The following is a 17660-nucleotide window of genomic DNA, read 5'->3' on the forward strand; positions in this document are numbered from 1 at the left end:
AGGCGGTTCGCTCTCCTCCAGAGAATGTGAATCAGCCCTGCAGAAGAGGCAGCAGGTGCCACGCCTCCCCCCACCCACGCCCCGCCCTGCTCTGGGAATAGAGGGAAGGCCCAGGAACTCACCCACTCGTGATGTCGTCTGCCCGGATGTTCTTGCTCAGAACGTCCCCATCGCTCATGTAGCCAGGGGCGTCCATGCCGAGGCCTTCCAGGTCCATCTCAGTCTCCTGCCTTGTCCGAGACGTCCACGTGGCAGACGCCACTGCCCCTGGAGGCCAGCTGCCTCCGCAGGGGGGCGGAGTACACATAGCGGCCTGACTCGGCGTTGATGAAGCGGCTGGCGTTGGCGCGGGGCGGGTACCCGTTGCCCATGGAGGGGGCATCTCCCGCCTGGAGCCGAGGGCTGGACTGGCCGAGCCTCCAGGAGAGAGGGGTGGGCCTGCCCGTCAGGCTGAGAATACTGCGCCCGCTTATCTCCGTGGTGACATTGGTGTCAAACGTGGTTTCCAATGTGCTAAAAACACAAAACCAGCCTTGGGTTAGAACCCAATGTGCCTGGGAGCCTTTGCAGTTCTTTAATTTTTTTTTCAGAATGATGAAATATTTCCCATATACAAAATAGGAACAAATAATAGGGACCAACACACCACCCAGTGCCAGTCCTTCGTTAAGACGAAGCTGCCATCTACGTGACATTTGCAAAAGCCCAGTGGAGACTTTTCCCCTAAAACATGCTACAAGATACCCATTTCCAATTACTTTAAATAAATGATCTTAACCACTGGAATCTTCTTTCCAGCCCAGGACAGGAAGCAGAAAATGCTGGACTGGTGAGGATGGGCAGCCGCCGCCCCCTGGTCCAAGGATGCTGCATCTCAGCTCTCCTTTCCTAAGGCAGGATGTGCGCGTCCACTCCAGAGTTTCTAAGATCATTTCACATCTTCAGCTCCCTCTGGACAAAGCAGGTAGTGAGGGCCCGGATTTTCTAACTCTGTAATATCAATTTTCCCCCGACTTTTGTGCAAAATGACAACTACATTTCGGTGGCAAAAGGCCAGGAAAGAGTGGTAAATGCCTCTGCTAGAGATCTGGGATCTGTAATAAATCAAACTAGCTGGGTCTGAATCTCAGGAGACTGAGATGTTCCTGGCCGTCAAGAAGCCTCTGTTGCAATCAGTCCACTGTCTTTCTAGCCTTGCAGGTCTTATGGCACCATAGACAACCAGTGTACTCAGAACTGCGCTAGCATCTAGTAACTGAGCCGAGAGAGCGATCTTTCCCATAGGAGAAAAAGCCTGGCCTCTCCCTCCAGTCATGATTACCATCCTAGCCCAAGCCAAGAGGTCCACCAAGCTGTTGTAATCCACAGTAAGTCATCATGGCAAAGATGGTGGAAACAGCGGTACTTCAAACTCAATCACAGAGTCAGGGTTCCAGCACCTGGCTCCACGCCGTCGAGAATCTACGGACTTATCCATGTCCCCTGGACAATTTACTCTCCTCTAAAGAAGAACCAGTTTGTTGCCTCCACTGTTTTTGTTTCCCTCCAAACCTGGAAGCAGTGGGCCTGACTTTCCTCACATTAGGAGCCCCTAAGGTTCGGGTCCTGGTCTTTAAGAACCCACAGTGCTTAACCCTGATCTGTCAAAGTTGCTGGCAGGGAGGAAGCCCTGCAGTCTCCTTGCTGTATTCATTTATCAAAGACTGAATGAAACTGGAGAAGCAAAGGAGACCCTCCTTCCACCCAGGAGCTCACTGGGGGCAGCTGGGCCTATACTGATTATCAAGGCCAAACGCAAACCGTGAGACCTGGTTCTGCCAAAACCAAGGGTGTCCCGGCGCTGCATCCTCTTCACCCTCTGGCTCAACAATGAAAAGAAGCTGATAAATGGTTCCAATGTAATCCTAGATTTCATCCGACGAAATCACGGTTTAAACACGATCCTACGTTTTTATAAATATTACCGTACGTGTCTCATACACGTGCATGACTAACAACATTACGGAGTGCTGTGGGTCAGAAGACAGGGTAGGAATTCAAGTTATTCACTTTATCACACAGGTCAAATACAGTTCACCTGCTCGTTTCAACAGCACAGTATCGTTTTGGAAAACACAAGCAAGGGGAAATTTAAACTGCAGCTGGCCTGCAATATCCTCTGTGGAACAGACTGGGCAAACCTCTGCTTTGGGCAGGGTCCTGTCTCTACTGGTTTTTGTTCCTGACACTTCTGCACGCCGCGCGGCATTCTTGGGTGAATTCTAACATATCTGGTGATCACGGTTATTTATTCCATTATTAACCAAATCACTTTGCTAGCGGCAGGTGCAGCCATGTGAAAATCAAGTTACTAGCGAGCTCAGTATGGCGATTCGCGCTCCAGGTACCTGTGTGTGACCTGAGTGCCCCGTAGGCTGGACATGGTCTCCTCCAGGTTCTGCCGCAGATCAGCGATGTTCTTCACTGTGCGCAGTCGCCGAGCCTCCGGATCTTCCCCTGGAGAGATGAGGGTGGAGAAGACTTTAACTCTCAGAGAGATGGTGAGATTCATGGGAACAGCAATCACACCTGTGACCATAACTGTGTTCCCTGCTCAGGGCCTGGCTCACTGAAGGTGCTCAAGACACAACAGATAATGAATGAATGCATGCATGCATGGATGCCCAGAGAACGTATTAAATCTCAAGAGAGAAGTCCTTCTCCCTACGGGCCCCTCCAGCAATAGGTGAGGTCCAGCCCATGGGAGAAGCAAAGCACGGAGTCTGAGACATTACACACACTGTCTCCCATAAAGACACACTCGCGTTAGGTGTGACCAGTGCCGGGGAATCATCTTCCACCTGTGCAGGAGTAGGGGAGGCACTGTTTTCTTACCCAGGGGTGGTATCTTACCCAGGTGCTGCTATCCACTGGCCTCAAGTGACACATAGTTAACTTGTCGTGGCTTAAAGATCTGCCCTTATTAATCACAAATATTTCTACGGAGAAAGGTTTGCCTTTTTCTTTGTTCAATTTGTTGTGTATGCCATTCTCAAATTCTGGCTCCTCTCCTCCGTGGCTGAGTGATCACCCTCTCCATCCTTCAGATTCCACAACCCTAAAGGAGCACAGTCACAGTGCCGACCTCAAGGGGTGTCTGGAGGGACTAAACGGAGCCCTGAGGGCAGTGCCCGCCACCAGCACTCAACTCGCGCCAGCTGGTGCTGCAGAGAGGGGCGCATTCGAGAATATTCGGGCTCTCTGGGGGACACAGGACTTCCATTCTCCGAGCAACATTTCCCACTAAACACCTGGACCAGGGAGGTCAAGCTGGCACAGAAGTTGCTACACACAAGCCAGGAAGTCACGTGTCCTCTCGGAGCAGCCTCATGTCAGGCTGTCTGGCGACTCTGTTTTCCTGGGCTTACCGGGGGAAGAGGCAAAGTGAAACGCCTACAGCCGTGATGAAAGGAATCACACTTCTTCCCTGAGAGTGATTTCAGGAAGGCTGAGAAGACCACAGTCAAGGGTCTTTAGAAGTTGATGACTATTCTAAGTGCTAAGCAATACCGTTAAACAAATCTCCATAGAGGACTTAGCACACACGGGCAGCAGCAAGTGGAATTTACAGCAGACACCAAGTAGGACTTCCAGCAATGGTCATTCATAGGGCAACAGGCCCCTGAAAAATGTCATGGAAGCAACTTTCCTTCTGAGACAGATGGCCGTTTCCTCAGGTTATCCTCAGTGTGGTGGGGCCTGGAGGCTGGGGGATGGGTTCAATGATTGATTATCTGGAGGAAATTTGCTATAGCAAGCTCTCTATCCTTGAAAACGCCTGTGTTTTCAATTTGCTCCCTCCTAACCAAGAGAAATTTGGAAGGCATTTTTCTCTTATCTGAAAAATGGTCAAACTTGCCTTTCTCACCCAATTCTTTAAAATACATATGTGTATGTACGTGTTCTTAAACGAACACAGAGATAAATGTCTACTTTACCTTCCTCTCGTGGCCTTGGAGGAATGTAACTGCATCTATCTCCTGAGCCATCAATTAAATATCTCTTACTGCCAGCTTGGCCACACTTTATCTGTGTAAAGGCTGCCAAAAAAGTACTGATCCTCTGGATAGCTCTAGGCCCTAGTTTTCAAATTACCCTCATTAATTAACTTAATCACACACAAAAGTGTAGTAACTATATTTGTAGGCATACCTTGTCTTACTGTGCTGTCTCTTTATTGCACTTCACAGATACTGTGATTTTTACAAACTGAAGGTTTGTGGCGATCATGCATCGAACAAGTCTACATGGTGCCATTTTTCCAACAGCATTTGCTGTGTTTCTGTGTCACACTTTGGTAATTTTCACACTATTTCAAACCCTCCACCAGCAAAAAGATTATGACTCACTGCAGGCTCAGATGATGCTTAGCATTTGTAAGCAACAATGTAGTTTTTAATTGAGGTATAGTGCATTATTTGTTTAGACATAAGGCCATTGCACATTAATAGACAGCAGTATGGTGTAAACAACTTTTTTAAAAACTTTTTTTGGTGTAAACAACTTTTACATGCACTGGAAAACCAAAAAAAAAAAAAAATCTGTGTGACTTGCTTTATCGCAATCTTTGCTTTATTGCAGTGGTCTGGAAGCAAACCTGCAATATCTCCATGTCTCTGCTAATGACCCATATCTCTACTAATGACATATTTGCCTGTGTTAACTCTCCTTTAGAAATCCAAAGCTCTTCCACATGGGATGGAATCTTCCCTTTATTTTTGGTAACCCCCATACAAATCTATAGATGCTCAAGAAATATTTGTTGTCCAAAAGATGTCTGGTCCGTGCAGCCCTGAAGTAAAGGCAAAGATTTTGCATTCTGACAAATCAAGGTTTGAACAGCAGCATTGCCACCCACTAGCCACTTGACCTTGGACAAGTCACTTATCTTCTTCGAATGTTATCTGTAAAATGGGGATAGAAACCCTTCTCTCAAGTTTAGGAGGCGCAGATGACACGTGATACATCTGGCACAAAATGAAGGCTTGTTGAATCTGACCGTCCTGTTTCCCTCTGAGGGGTCCCACTGGGAAACGTCTGCCCCCCGCCCAGCATATACCAGATTCCAAGAGAAACACAGAAGCACAAACCAGTAATCCACCTGCCTTCCTTAGGTGATCACGTTCTGAATTGCTAGTTCTGTCTGCTTAGAAGATGGCTTTAATGTAAGATTTTCCTACCAACTCATAGCCTGAATAAAATAAAAATGCAACCATGCCCCGGTGGAAATGGCTGGGCCCTTTCGGCCCATAGACAGAGATCTTAAAATACCGAGTGAGCTATTCCACGTCTCTCTGTGCCCGACCTGCGTCTGCCAAGGGCAGTCCTCCCTCAAGCCACTGGCCACAATGGCGAGAACCACATTCTGACCAAACAGAGCAGAGTGTGAGGATGTCAGGGTGTCACATAAGGAACACGGGCAGAATATGGGACTTTTACTTGGAAGAAGGAGGCTAGGGGCATGCCGCTACATGGAAAAGAACAGAAATGGTCTGTTGAGCTTCAGGAGGCTGGGTTATATCCAGTGATTTAGAAATGTCAGAAAAAAGAACTCCATTACCAGTTAAAGCCAACAAAATATGGGAGGACTCCCTTATGAAGGAATAAGCTTTCCGTCATGAGAAATATTCAAGCAGAGACTGAAAGACGATTCACCAATGAATGACAGAAGGGATTCACGGACCGGATAACACGCAGATGTGGTTCCTTCTAACACTACAATCCAAGGTGCATGTCTCACCTGTAACGCTATGTAAGTGACAGAGCACCATGGGGAAATTCACCTACTTGCATAAGTGAGGGGAAAGACGCAGCAATTGATCAAACAGTCTCATAAATGTCCACTTCTAAATATAGCCACTTACTGTCATTTCAAGGGATCGGCTGTAGGTAAGTTTCAAAGGATCATGCTATATGTAGCATCCCCATAAAATTATTCGCGTGGTACAGCCCACATGTGAGTTCCACCACTTGAATGTAAAGGCAAGCTATCCTGGTTAAGAAATTTTCCTTAGCAACCAACACCCTTTGACCTAACACCAACGAGTGCTATGCTTTATCTGGCGTGACTGGCTGCACAGTCCTGGTCCCCAAACCAGCTGACAGCATCTTTGGCTTCCTGAGCTCTTACTTGGTTTTAATGTCCTGATGCAGAGGAGACACGGGGAGAAAAGGGGTGAAAGGATCCCAGGCTGTCGTCTGTCGCTCTGAAATCGAAGTGCCATGTGGTGTGTTCTCTGGCTGCCACTTTTGCTTTTCATGTTGTGAATTTCACTGAGCCCCCACATCTGACATAATCCACACTCCTCCCCGGGACACACATCTGATGCACCGGCCTGGCTCTTTTGATGTGTGCACATAAGAACACAGTCTGGAATGTGTGTGGAGACCTGAGGAGTCATCTAAACTCCACACCCTTCTCCTGAGAGCTCGCCCTTTTCCTGCCCTCCCATGTCCTCACTGGCAAGGGAGCTAAAACCTGAGAAAGAAATAAACATAAAATCAATGCCAAATGTGCGGCCCTGAACCACAGTAAGATGGATCACTTACTTACAAGTGGCTTAAAACCTCTCTGGCCCATCTCTGTGCCCAGCCAGCAGAACCAGAAGGAAATAGTTAAATCGCTCAGATCCTCTGAAATTAATACTCAAAGCTAATGGTCAAACGGGTAGGAGTCGATCATATGGGCTGCAGACCAATTCCACAGCTGTAATGTGGCTATGAAAATAGAGGGGCCATGGATATTTAGTCTAATACTGGATTTCAAACATGGATTTGATTTTTACCCCAACTCTGGAAGTGCTAAGATGTGTAAAGAACGACACAGTCACTGCTAAATGTGTGGGTCACGACTCACCTCCCCGATGAGACCTTGCCGAGACACAGGGCTCAGAGCTGGGGAATGGGGACCAGGGACAGAGATGGTGGCAGGTCAGGATGCACGGCAGTAGAAATTCTAATTCAGATGCCAAAAAGTTAGCATCTTCTTTAAGAATGTGATATACCTCACTTTAAAAAAATAAAATAAAAGGACACCAGGACATCCTGGAAGTGGAGGAGAAGCAGAAGAGGGAGCCAGCCAGAGAAGAAGGCAGGAGGAAACCCTCGGTGCCAAGTATCTAAAGGCTCTGGCCTCGAGTGCACAGACGCGAGCAGGGCGAATTTCTAAACACAGCAGCCAAGCAGGCCTCGCTCTATCCACGGCACTGTCTGCACGTGCAGCTGTGAGGCGGAGTGACAAGTAGCAGGCCTGGTGGTCAGGGCCTGCCACCTTTGGCACTTCTATTTCTGTTTCCTTAAGGACTTTTACATCTATAGCCCACAACTGCTGTGGTCACTTTACTAGCGATCATACTGCACTAATGTGTAATGATAAATGGGGAAGGAAGGAGGGAAGGAAGGAAGGAACAAACGAACGAACAGTATAACACAAATAAACATTTGTGGAATTAAATATATGACAGGTGCAGATTTTATGTTTTTGTATAATATAATGAATGCCCCTTTAATCACCTTTGTCTTAGGTTATAGTTAAAATAAAATTTAGATATTTTTGTTTTTGGTAAAAGCAGCATGCTGAAATCCTTCCAATTAGTGGAGGGTGCTCAGAACAGTTTTCAATCAATGCTTCCACAAAGGGAAGAGAAAAAAAGTCCATTCATTTCAGAGTTCCCATGCTTTTTGGAAGGCCACTTCATCTGAAGAGTAACCAAGGAGGTTCAAAGTAAAGTACCCGAGCAGCCCAAAGCCCCTACATGAGCGAAGTAGGGTTATCCTAAAATAAGATTTGCCAACAATAAAAGACTGACAATTCTGGGAAGGAGGGAGTAGACCATGAGAGAGAGAGAGGAGGGAAAGAAGGCAGTAAGACAGAAAATAAATTTGTTAGTCTCATCTATCAAGGCAACAGTGAAGCAACTTCACATCCAGCTGGGTTTGGGCCCCTCCAGCAGGTGGTTGCACGGGAGGCCTCCTCACCAAGAGACACGGCATTTCCGGGTGCCATACTCACCAGTGAGCTCCTCCAGGGCAGGCTGTCCACTCTTGGTGTAGTGGCTGGGCTCCATGGTCACACCCCCTGAGCTGGACTCGGCAGTGACATTCCCTTCGGTGTCTGTCTGGGACCTTCACACACAAATTAGAGCAGACACATTTGTCACAAGCGGTGACCACCACATCTGAACCACTGGAGTCCGACCCCAGCCCCCACCATCACCTCCTTCAGCAAGAAGCTTTAAAACAGAACAGACTGACACTAAATAATTCATTAGCGCATGTGGAGCGACGTTCTAGAAACAGAGAGAGCTACCGACCTGGAAAAGATGAAATATTCCTCACCCAAATGGAGGATCTGCAATCCTTCACTGGGGACTGTGTCCCTGCATCCCCATCGGGGCACCAGGTCTAGCCAGAAAAATGCTGCAGAGACCAGGTGGCTTGGATCACTTAACCAAAGAGCAACTTCTAAGGAACCAGCAACGCCAGCAAGCAAGCGATGACGCCACTGACATGAAGATGACTCCCCACGGGCCCCTAGATCCTCCTGACACAGCCGCCTCTGGAAAGCTGACTGTACAACCAGCCAGGATTGGGTGCCAAGCAGGTGTGTTTGCCCTCTAGGTCTGATTCAGAGCTCAGGTCTTCTGAGATGCAAGGTCTCATTGATCATTCTTTCAACACATGACTGAAATCTGTATTTCCCCACACTTTCTCTCCATGCCCTTATTTGTCCAGCAAATCAAGGCAAGTGCTTCGTGCCATGTGCTCTTACCACAATTACCTCTGCTTTTTCAGGGTGTCATGCAAATGTCTAATTACACTCAGACACATAACCCTGGGTATAACGTTATTAATTCATTAGCATCCTGAGCTAATTCAACCAGATTTAACGCTCTGTGAAGAAAATGCTTTCCATTTTATGAAATGTCTATAACAGGCTGGGGCGGAGGCACTGATAACCCCCACATCGTTCATCCATACTCCCTGCCTCTGCCTTCCTACTGGTTCCGTCGGTTCCCCGTTCCTGTCATCTCTACCTCTACAGGACTGTGATACTCCCAGGGCTCCTCTCCATCCCTTGAGCAGACTCCAGGCTCTCACCATCTCTGCCGAGGTCCTGGAAGCACTCTGGGAACAGGTGTGCTGCCTCTAGCCTAGAGGTTGCAAATGACAGCCAGGTATAGAAACCGGCCCATGGATTTATTCTTATTGGTCTGTATGGTATTTTAAAGCTCTTTAATTCATTTCCACATTTAAAACTTGGGAGATTTTCACAGGAAATCTGGATTTCTGCCTTCTCCCAGGGAAAAACAAGTCTGGAAGGACTGAGCTCACATTCATGCAGGGTGGCACCTGCTGGTGACAAGTGGTGGCTGCTCCCTCTAGAGAGGCATGGGGTGCCCTGTACCACTGTCCCGCTCACCCGGAACCACGCATGTGGATGGCCTTTGTGGGCCCAAGCAGGCATCCGAACCACTGACCTCTGTTCTGGACTGTTCCTAGGCCTGGTCCACTCCACACTCCCTCCTCCACTGATCTCCGTGATACTGATGTGATCCTGTCATCCACTGGTTAAAGGCCTCCGATGGTTTCCCGCTGCCCGTGGGATAAGGTCTCAAGTCCTTTTTATGGTAGAAGATGCCCTACATTGTGGGATTCTCCCTTCCTTCACTTTCAGCCCCATCTCCTACCACTCCTGCCCTTTGCACACAGCCCTGCCCTGTGCCCCACCCACATGTGGTTTCTCTCAGATCATACCCTGCCCTTTACAGTTTTGTCTTTGAAGTCATCATGACCTCTGCCTCAAGGCGCTTTTCCTCTTTCTTCCTTAGTTTGCTCCTAATCTGCCTTTAAGGCACAGTCCCCACGTCATCCTGGCCTGGAAGTCTTCCTGACTCTGCCATCAGACAGCTCCACGTTCTGCACGTATCTGCAGCACATTCCTTATTCTCTGGATGCCTACTTATTACAACATGAGCTAATTAATAGACTAAGAGCTCTCTGACAGCAAAGCTTGGCTCTTTTGACGTGTGCACATGAGAACGTAAGTGCACAGACACTTGAGCAGGGTGTGCTGAGTGAACACGTGAGAAGTTTTTAAGTCTAGAAAGAGGCTAGAGAGTACTGGAAGGAGCAGCAGACTTGGGGGCAGAACACTGAGCTGGCTGCAGTCTGGGGTCTCTAACTCGATAGCCACACACATCTGGGTAAGTCACTGTACCTCTCTGAACGTCTGAGCCCTCATCTGGACATCAGTGGGTAACAACAGCGACCTCCCCTGGCTGCTACAAAAATTACAGGTGAATACAACACAAAAGCACTTAAGTGTAAAGCAATGGAGGTGTCCAGTGTGACTTCTGAATTGATAACTATAATTCATTACCAGTAATTCTGAAAAGTGATTTATCTTCCTTTTATCCCTTGGTAACATCACTAACATGGAGAGGTTCTGGAGGGAACACTGTAAGTTACACACAGTGAGCTGTAAACTTGAGAGAGAATCTTAGAGCATAAGAGGAGTCTAAACCATTTTCCAAAATCCTCTAATTTAGCCCCATCTTCTCACTTTACAGGTGAGGCTAAGAGAGAGGCAGTGATTTGGAGTCAAGACTGCTTTGTGGTTAAGCACCTGGTCCCTCGAGGTGGACAGACTTGGCTTTAAACACTAGCTCTTCCAGCTATCAGCTCACTGACTCAGAGCAAGTTGTTTAATGATGCTAAGGCTCAGTTTGCTCGTCTGTAGAATGGGGATGAAAAGGTACCTAGCTCATGGAGTTGTGAGAATGATCAAACCAGCTGGGGCAGGCCAAGCCCATGGCTGGGTCTCTACACACACTCGGTGCATCTTCAACAGCTGTCCCTACAGCCAGGTCCCAAGGCCACAGAGGGACTCAAATGCTAATAAAAGGCAGAGTCCAGGCGTCCTGATTCCTACCCCAGCGCTCTTCTTTCCAGCTTGCTCCCTGGCATCTCAGGGGAGCCAGAAGGACATCACACGGGGTCGGTATTAATGCTAAAATACAGCTTGACAGACACCTTTATGTTTTCTCCTTCTTCCTCTTTGTGAGACATTTGCGTTTTATCATTAAGAGTTTTTCCTCTTATAGAAAATCTTGAAATTAAAAAAAAAAAAGAGGTTAAATGTTTTAGAATTTTTCAAATGATTACAGCCAAAAAAAAAAAAAAGGTGGGGGGGGGAGTGGGACTGATGGTGATCAGGCTGTCACATATTTTAATTTTGAAAATGCAAATCAAGAATCTGGGAAGAGCAGCTTAAATATGCATTACCTCAAGGCTCTTAATGTGACTGTAATGATAAAAATGTCACAGGGAGCAATTCAGCGGCCTCCATGGTTCAGAGAACAACTGTATACAAAGCTGAGCATGGGGACAAGTGCTGAGTCGTTAGCTGAGCCTTCGCACCCTTCTCAGGACTGTGAGCTGAGCTGATAGCTTGACTTAATAAAAAGATGACCATCTCTCACTTAAAAAGGCCTGGTGGGGCCCACGCTGAAGGGGAGGGTGAACAGAGAAGAGGAAAAAGCTTCTTAGAAGCCTGGCAGTCCCTCACTGGCTGGACACGGCTGGTTGGACTCTGAAATCACTCGTTTGGACCAGCTGTTCTACCAGTTCTTGGCAGGAAAAGAAACAGAGCCAACTAGCACATAACTCAGGCAGGGAGAGGGGGAAGACCTAATTCTCTGGGAAACCACAACAGAGGAAAAATAAACGTGTGGGTATGAGTCTGTGTGCGTGAACAGGCGTGTAAACACACGCCTGAACACGTGCATTTGCAGGGTCTGTATGAATGTGCACTTGTGTCCTTACTTTCGTGTGACTGTTCACGATGTACATCCACCCTGACGGGTGTACGAGTGTGTGTGGACAGGTGTGCATGTGTGTACACTTAGGGTAGAAGCTATAAAATAGGAGCCTAGATTGTGACGTTGAATCACAGGCCCCCTTTACCTGTGGAGAGGTATTAGTTACCATTCAGCAGGGCAGTGTGGCCCACTGCCCTGAACAAGGCCCTGGAAACCCCTAAAAGCAGGGTTGGGGGGCTTCCATCTGCCCGGAGAGGACTCATCACACATATTAAGCATCACCAGGAGCCAGCGTCCACCATCCTGGTGGGGCCAGGAACACCCAGAGCCAGCACTACCTGGCTCCACGAGGTCTCCCCTGGTCCCAGGGACATGCCGTCTGAGACAGAGAGACTGAGGGACCAATGACAGACAGGAGGGAGTCATATGCCAACACCCAGGCTTGTCTCCCCAAATACAACTTGGGTTCTTTTGTTCTTCTAGAATAGTTCCTGCTCACCACTGTCCTGTCCTCCTCTCAAAAAATCCCAGCAACACAGGAGGGCCTGAAAAAAAACACTTAGTATGTGTGATGGGGTGAGAAACTGTGAGAATCTGGAATTTCAAGATAAGCACCTCTGTGAGAAGAAGCCTCACTCAGCATGATGGTTTTTCGTTTTGCATTTTTTAAAAGGATGCTTTAGGACCAATGTGGGAGCCTGTGGGGGATACCAAACCACCCTCCTCGCTGCTGCTCACGCTGCTGCTGCTGCTCCGGCAATGCCCCTGGCTCCCCACGTGCCGGTCCACTCCTCCTCATCCCGGATCAACGCACGTTTTACTCCCGCCCTTTAGCTTTCTGCACCCCTACCCTGCAGCGCTGTGTGATGGTCCCTCAAGCACACTGTACGCCTCTCTTAGGAGCTTCTCACACGGCACCTGAGCTGTGTGCCTCCAGGTCCCTGGAAGGCCATCCCGATTCCAGCCCTCAAAGACCCAGAATCCACCAGAAAGGCTCTTCTGCCCACAGGCCCAGGCTGGGCAGGCGGGCAGCCACTCCTACCTGTACAGGAAAGGCGCCACCGTGGCAGTGTTGGGGTGGCTGTATTGCTGCTGGGGCTGAGGTAGCTGGACACTGACAGTATTGCTTCCTGTGGTCTGGGTGGTCCCGACAGACCCACTGACAGTCTGGCTGCTGATGCTGTGGTTCAGGGTGGTCCCTCCTGGGCCTTTCCCTTCTGAGGATGCAAGGCTGGAGGAGGAACTGGAGTGTCGGCCATCTAGCTGGGGCTTCTGCTGGGGGAGCCCTGAGCTTGGCTTCCCACCCCGGCTCCGCTCCCCCTCCTTGGAAGGCGCGGGGGCACTTGGGGACTTCCCGGGCATGCTCTTCATCCCTGGTTTTGGTATTCCACTGTGGGAAGGGGCCGCAGCCTCCTTCTTGGCACTGTTGAGCTTCCCGCCTTTGGGGATGAAGCTGGCGATCTTGGAGGACTTTTTTGGCATCTCGGTCACTGCCAGCCCGCTGGGCTCTTCTCTCGGCCCCTCCTTGAGGTCCGGCCTCTCTGTCACCGAGGCTCTCTTGGCAAGGTCCTTGCTTTTCTCCTTTTCCTTCTCTCGCTGTTGTTTCTCCTTTTCTTTCTCACTGCCTTTCGGGGAACTCTTCTTGTTGGTCAGTGCCCTGCTGAAAGTTCTCTGGGCGATGCCCTTGAGTGCGATCTTGGGGCTGTTGGAGGGGGGCCCTGTCACAGACAGCGGGCGCCCAGCGGCCTCCATCTCTTCACTCTCCTCGAAGCTGGGCAGAATCTCCAGCCGCTCACAGCTTGTGTCCCGTGAGCCTGGACCCTCGCCTGCCTTGGAGGTCCCCTTGCTGTTGAAAAGTTTTAGTTTTTCCAGCATGGATCTCTGATTGTTGGGGGCTGGCTTCAGGGCTTCAGGGGCGGGCCGGGGAGCCTCCGGCATTGGGGGCTTGACTGAGAGCGTGGTGGCTGTGGCACTGTGTTTCACGCTGACTGACTTGCTGCGCCAGGGCTTGGAGGCCGCGCCGGGCTGGGGGATGGCTGAGGAGGCGCCACCGCTCTCCAAAGCAGCAGGTGCATCTTCGATCATTCCGGGGTGGGAGGAGGCTGGGCCGGCCAATGGCTCTGCAGAGATGGGGAAGAGAAGGAAGCCTGAATTAAACCGGTGGACCTGCACTGATCACGAGGGGTTGTTGGCCACAGTGACATAGCTGACGGCTCCAACCCAGGTGCCAGTCTGCTTTGTGCATTACCCGTGGCTCAATTTAAACCCCACCTTGACTTCCTTGTGCTCTCCATCACCGTCTGTTCACATGCCCCCCTGTCACATTTGGCAGTATGCTGTGTGAAAGCACACTGATCTTAACATCAATGTGCATGAGACACAAGGAAACACACATTTATGGGAAAACACACAGCAACCCGCACCACCACTGTGATGGTATACAAATGATGTAGGAAGTATCTCAACCCATAACCCTGTTTCCTAGTTAAGCCAAACATTTGAGAATTATCCAACTTTAAGAATAAACAATGTAGCCAAGATTTTAAAACAGAACAAATCAAAAAACAAAACAAAACAAAACAAAAAACAGAAAAAGAGAAACCAACCAGGTATCATCTTCACAGAAGAACTACCCGTGCAAGTTGCTAAATCTCATCAAAGCATAACAGTTCTTCCTACACTGGCACTTTGAAACATTTATGAGCATGATGCAAGCAGGAGTTAAAATAAAAAAGGCATTTGAGCGTAAGAGTTTGAACTGTGCACGAGGTTTCACTGCACGCAGGAAAACATGCAGGTTATCTGAGAGTCAAGGCTTCCCCCTTGGTGCTCAGGGAGTATTTCCCAGGCCAGACTCTTCTCAGAACAGCCTCAAAATATTCCCAAACTAGAACTGGAATTATTCTGAGAAGGGTGGGTTCCAAAGGCATTCTGCTAGGCACTGAGGTGGCCTGGATCACAGACATGAAGACTGAGGCACCCCTCCTGGGGCAGCACTCAGAGCCACGCAGATCCATCCCCCATGTCGTGGCAGCTGTCAGAGAGGAGATGGCAGGGAGACCACGGAGCTCAGCACCGGCGCCCACCCACAGCCACGCCCGCCTGGCCCAGAGAGGATGCGGCACCTGGGCCCTCAAAGACACAGACGGCTGTGTCTGCAAAGCCACGAGGACGCGACTTACCCAGCTGCGGCCACTTTCCCCCGCGACGATTCCCTAGGAAAACTCCAACCGGAGAGGCTGGCCTTCCAATTGTCACAAGTGTTTTCGGTTAAACGGCTCATGTTTCTAATTAACTTTTGTCATCCGCATCTGCTCCAGTGCCCAGAAGCCTGGCGGGATTAACGGCTGCTGCTTCTGCTCTTTTTTCTTTTTTTTTTTTCTTTTTAAATACCTACGTTCCACCGCCTTCTAGCAACAGAGTAAACTGTATATAGAGCGGCTTTTTATGATTTAAAAGTCAACGGCCGCCAGCGCCGAGTGAAGGCAGCCCCTTGTGGGACAGGAGCGCCGAGCGCGGGGAGAGCTCCCGGCAGAGGAGCTGCTTCCCTCCGCTCGCGGCTGCTCCGGGAAGCCGCAGCGCCAGGGTGATCCAACGCAGACCTCCCAATGTTTTAAAACACATACATCTTCCTGACTTACTGGGGATTTGGGTTTGGAGCGGGGGCTGCTGCACGATCCTCTCTAACCAAACTTGTGGGGCGTTGCTGGATCCTTTCCTGGGGAGAGCTGGGGACTAGCCGGGAAACAGGCCCACAGAACCCACACACACTGCCCGCCTTTCAGGGGGTCTCCCTGGGCCGGACGCTGCTTGGGGAGGGCCTCCTGGGTCCCACGAGGGGCAGTGCTAGGCACGTTGTGAAGAAGGGATTACTGCCCCCGTTTGACCAGTGGGGAGGCTAAGGCTCAGGAAGGCCTAATGACGGACCCACCCTCACAGAGCAGGAAATGGACATGGGTGGGATCTGAACCCAGGTCTCCTGATACAGTGTTCCCTGCGACAGCATTGCAGCTACCGCCTGTGATAAGGGACACATTTAAACAGCAGCCGCTTCAATGGCTAGACTGCTTCTTTGGGCAGTGCTTTTTCTACTGCTTAGGTGTACTCACGATGCCCACGATGGGGCACACACCAGCCTCGCCATGGAAAGGGGGCAGCCTATGCCAGAGACCAGCCCCCGGGAGGAGGTACTAGGGACCCTCCAATCCCCAGTCCCACTTCTCAGGACAACTGTCTCTTCCTTTACCAGGGCTCAGATCCAGGGCACAAGTATTCATTTATCCACTCATTTAATATATTCACTCATATCAAAATTCAGTGAGTGCCAAGAATATGCCACACGTTGTTCTAGGCACTTGGGATACATCAGTGACAAAACAAAGATCCTCACCTTCATGGAGATTACATTTTAGCAGTGAGGAACAGATGATAATTAATGTAATTAATACATTTTCTCTTGTGCTTTTCACATACTTTTCTTTTTCTTAAATGGAGGTACTGGGGATTGAACCTGGGACCTCATGAATGCCAAGCATGTGCTCTACCACTGAGCCACACTCAGCCCCTGATACATTTTCTAAAGGAAAGGGGCTCTAGGAACAGGTTGCAACAGTGTCCTTATAGGAGCTACAACAAACCACATCCAGAGTTACCTCGCTATTGTCCTAAGTTTCAGGCCTACTCCCCTCTGAGCAGAGGTACATGGATTCGTGACTTCTCTGCTCCCCCACGTTCCTTGGAATTCTAACAAAGCCCCTACCTAGCATTTCTTTGTATTTTTAACCCTAACACACACACACACACCTAGAAATTAACCAACAATTAACGAGATAAGGACAGCCCAGAGTTAAACAGATGCCTGGCTGGTCTAAGAGAAATGCAGAGACTGACCGAAGGTGTGTGTCTCCTCCAGGAAAGGCGCCAGGTGCAGGGAAGGGGCTCACACAACGTAGGCATCATGGTCAAAGTTATTTCTCATGCCAAACCAAAACGGCTCCCAGAAACCCCTACCTAGCTCTTGAACACCAGCTCAAATGCCTTCTTCCTTTGTTAAGCTACCTGGGACCCTTGAGCTTAATGAACTGGCTGGTTTGCATCATATCACCTGGTATTTTCCCCTCTTCTGTTTCCCCAGGACACTGTCCATACCTCCCTGTAAAAGCATTTGGAGGGCCACATACTCACATCAGGCACTGGGAATAGAGGTGAGTAAGATACAGCTCCTGCCCTCCAAGAACTCACTATCCACAGGGGCAGCTGACCCAAACACAGAGCACGGAAACAATGTAAAGACTGTACGTGGGATGGGGGAGGATAAAGTTCGGTGGTAGAGCACTGGTTTAATCCCCAGTACCTCCATTAAACAAATAAACAAACAAACAGACTGTATATGGTCACAGGAGATCCAAGGGTTAGGATCTCAATTCTCCTCAGAGAATCTGGGAAAGCTTCACAGAGGAGGTGTGATGGATTGATTTGTTATTCCACTGGTCTGTGAATTCCTCCAGGGCAGAGGATCCCCCACCCCGACCCCTTCCCTGACTCATCCTCGTGTCCCAAAGCCTGCCTGAGTACAGAAAATAGTAAATGGTTTCTGAATTGTTGGTAGGTAATCTGGGCATTTGCAAGTCACATTTAAGGCAAAAGAGACCCAAGGTTTGTGATCGGTCATTAGGGTTTTGTTAAGATGTTTCAGCTCAAACTCAGGATCACGACTCAGAGCTTCAGAATTTCCACCTGGCATTTAGCCTGGGCTCCTCTTGAATGGGGACATTTCAAGGCTACTCATTATAGCTACAA

At 49.3% G+C, this 17660-nt stretch overlaps 1 protein-coding gene across 1 annotated transcript in view; it reads right to left on the reverse strand.

The window, feature by feature from the left end:
• NAV2 (neuron navigator 2) overlaps nucleotides 1-17660 on the reverse strand; it is a 365374-nt gene that overhangs the window by 143383 nt on the left and 204331 nt on the right. Inside the window, 5 exon segments of the mRNA XM_032488868.1 lie at nucleotides 123-220; nucleotides 222-513; nucleotides 2388-2496; nucleotides 8051-8163; nucleotides 12904-13981. Of these exon segments, the coding sequence (XP_032344759.1) occupies nucleotides 123-220; nucleotides 222-513; nucleotides 2388-2496; nucleotides 8051-8163; nucleotides 12904-13981 (1690 nt within the window).

Source organism: Camelus ferus, chromosome 10, assembly GCF_009834535.1.
Source record: "Camelus ferus isolate YT-003-E chromosome 10, BCGSAC_Cfer_1.0, whole genome shotgun sequence".
Taxonomy (NCBI): Eukaryota; Metazoa; Chordata; class Mammalia; order Artiodactyla; family Camelidae; genus Camelus; species Camelus ferus.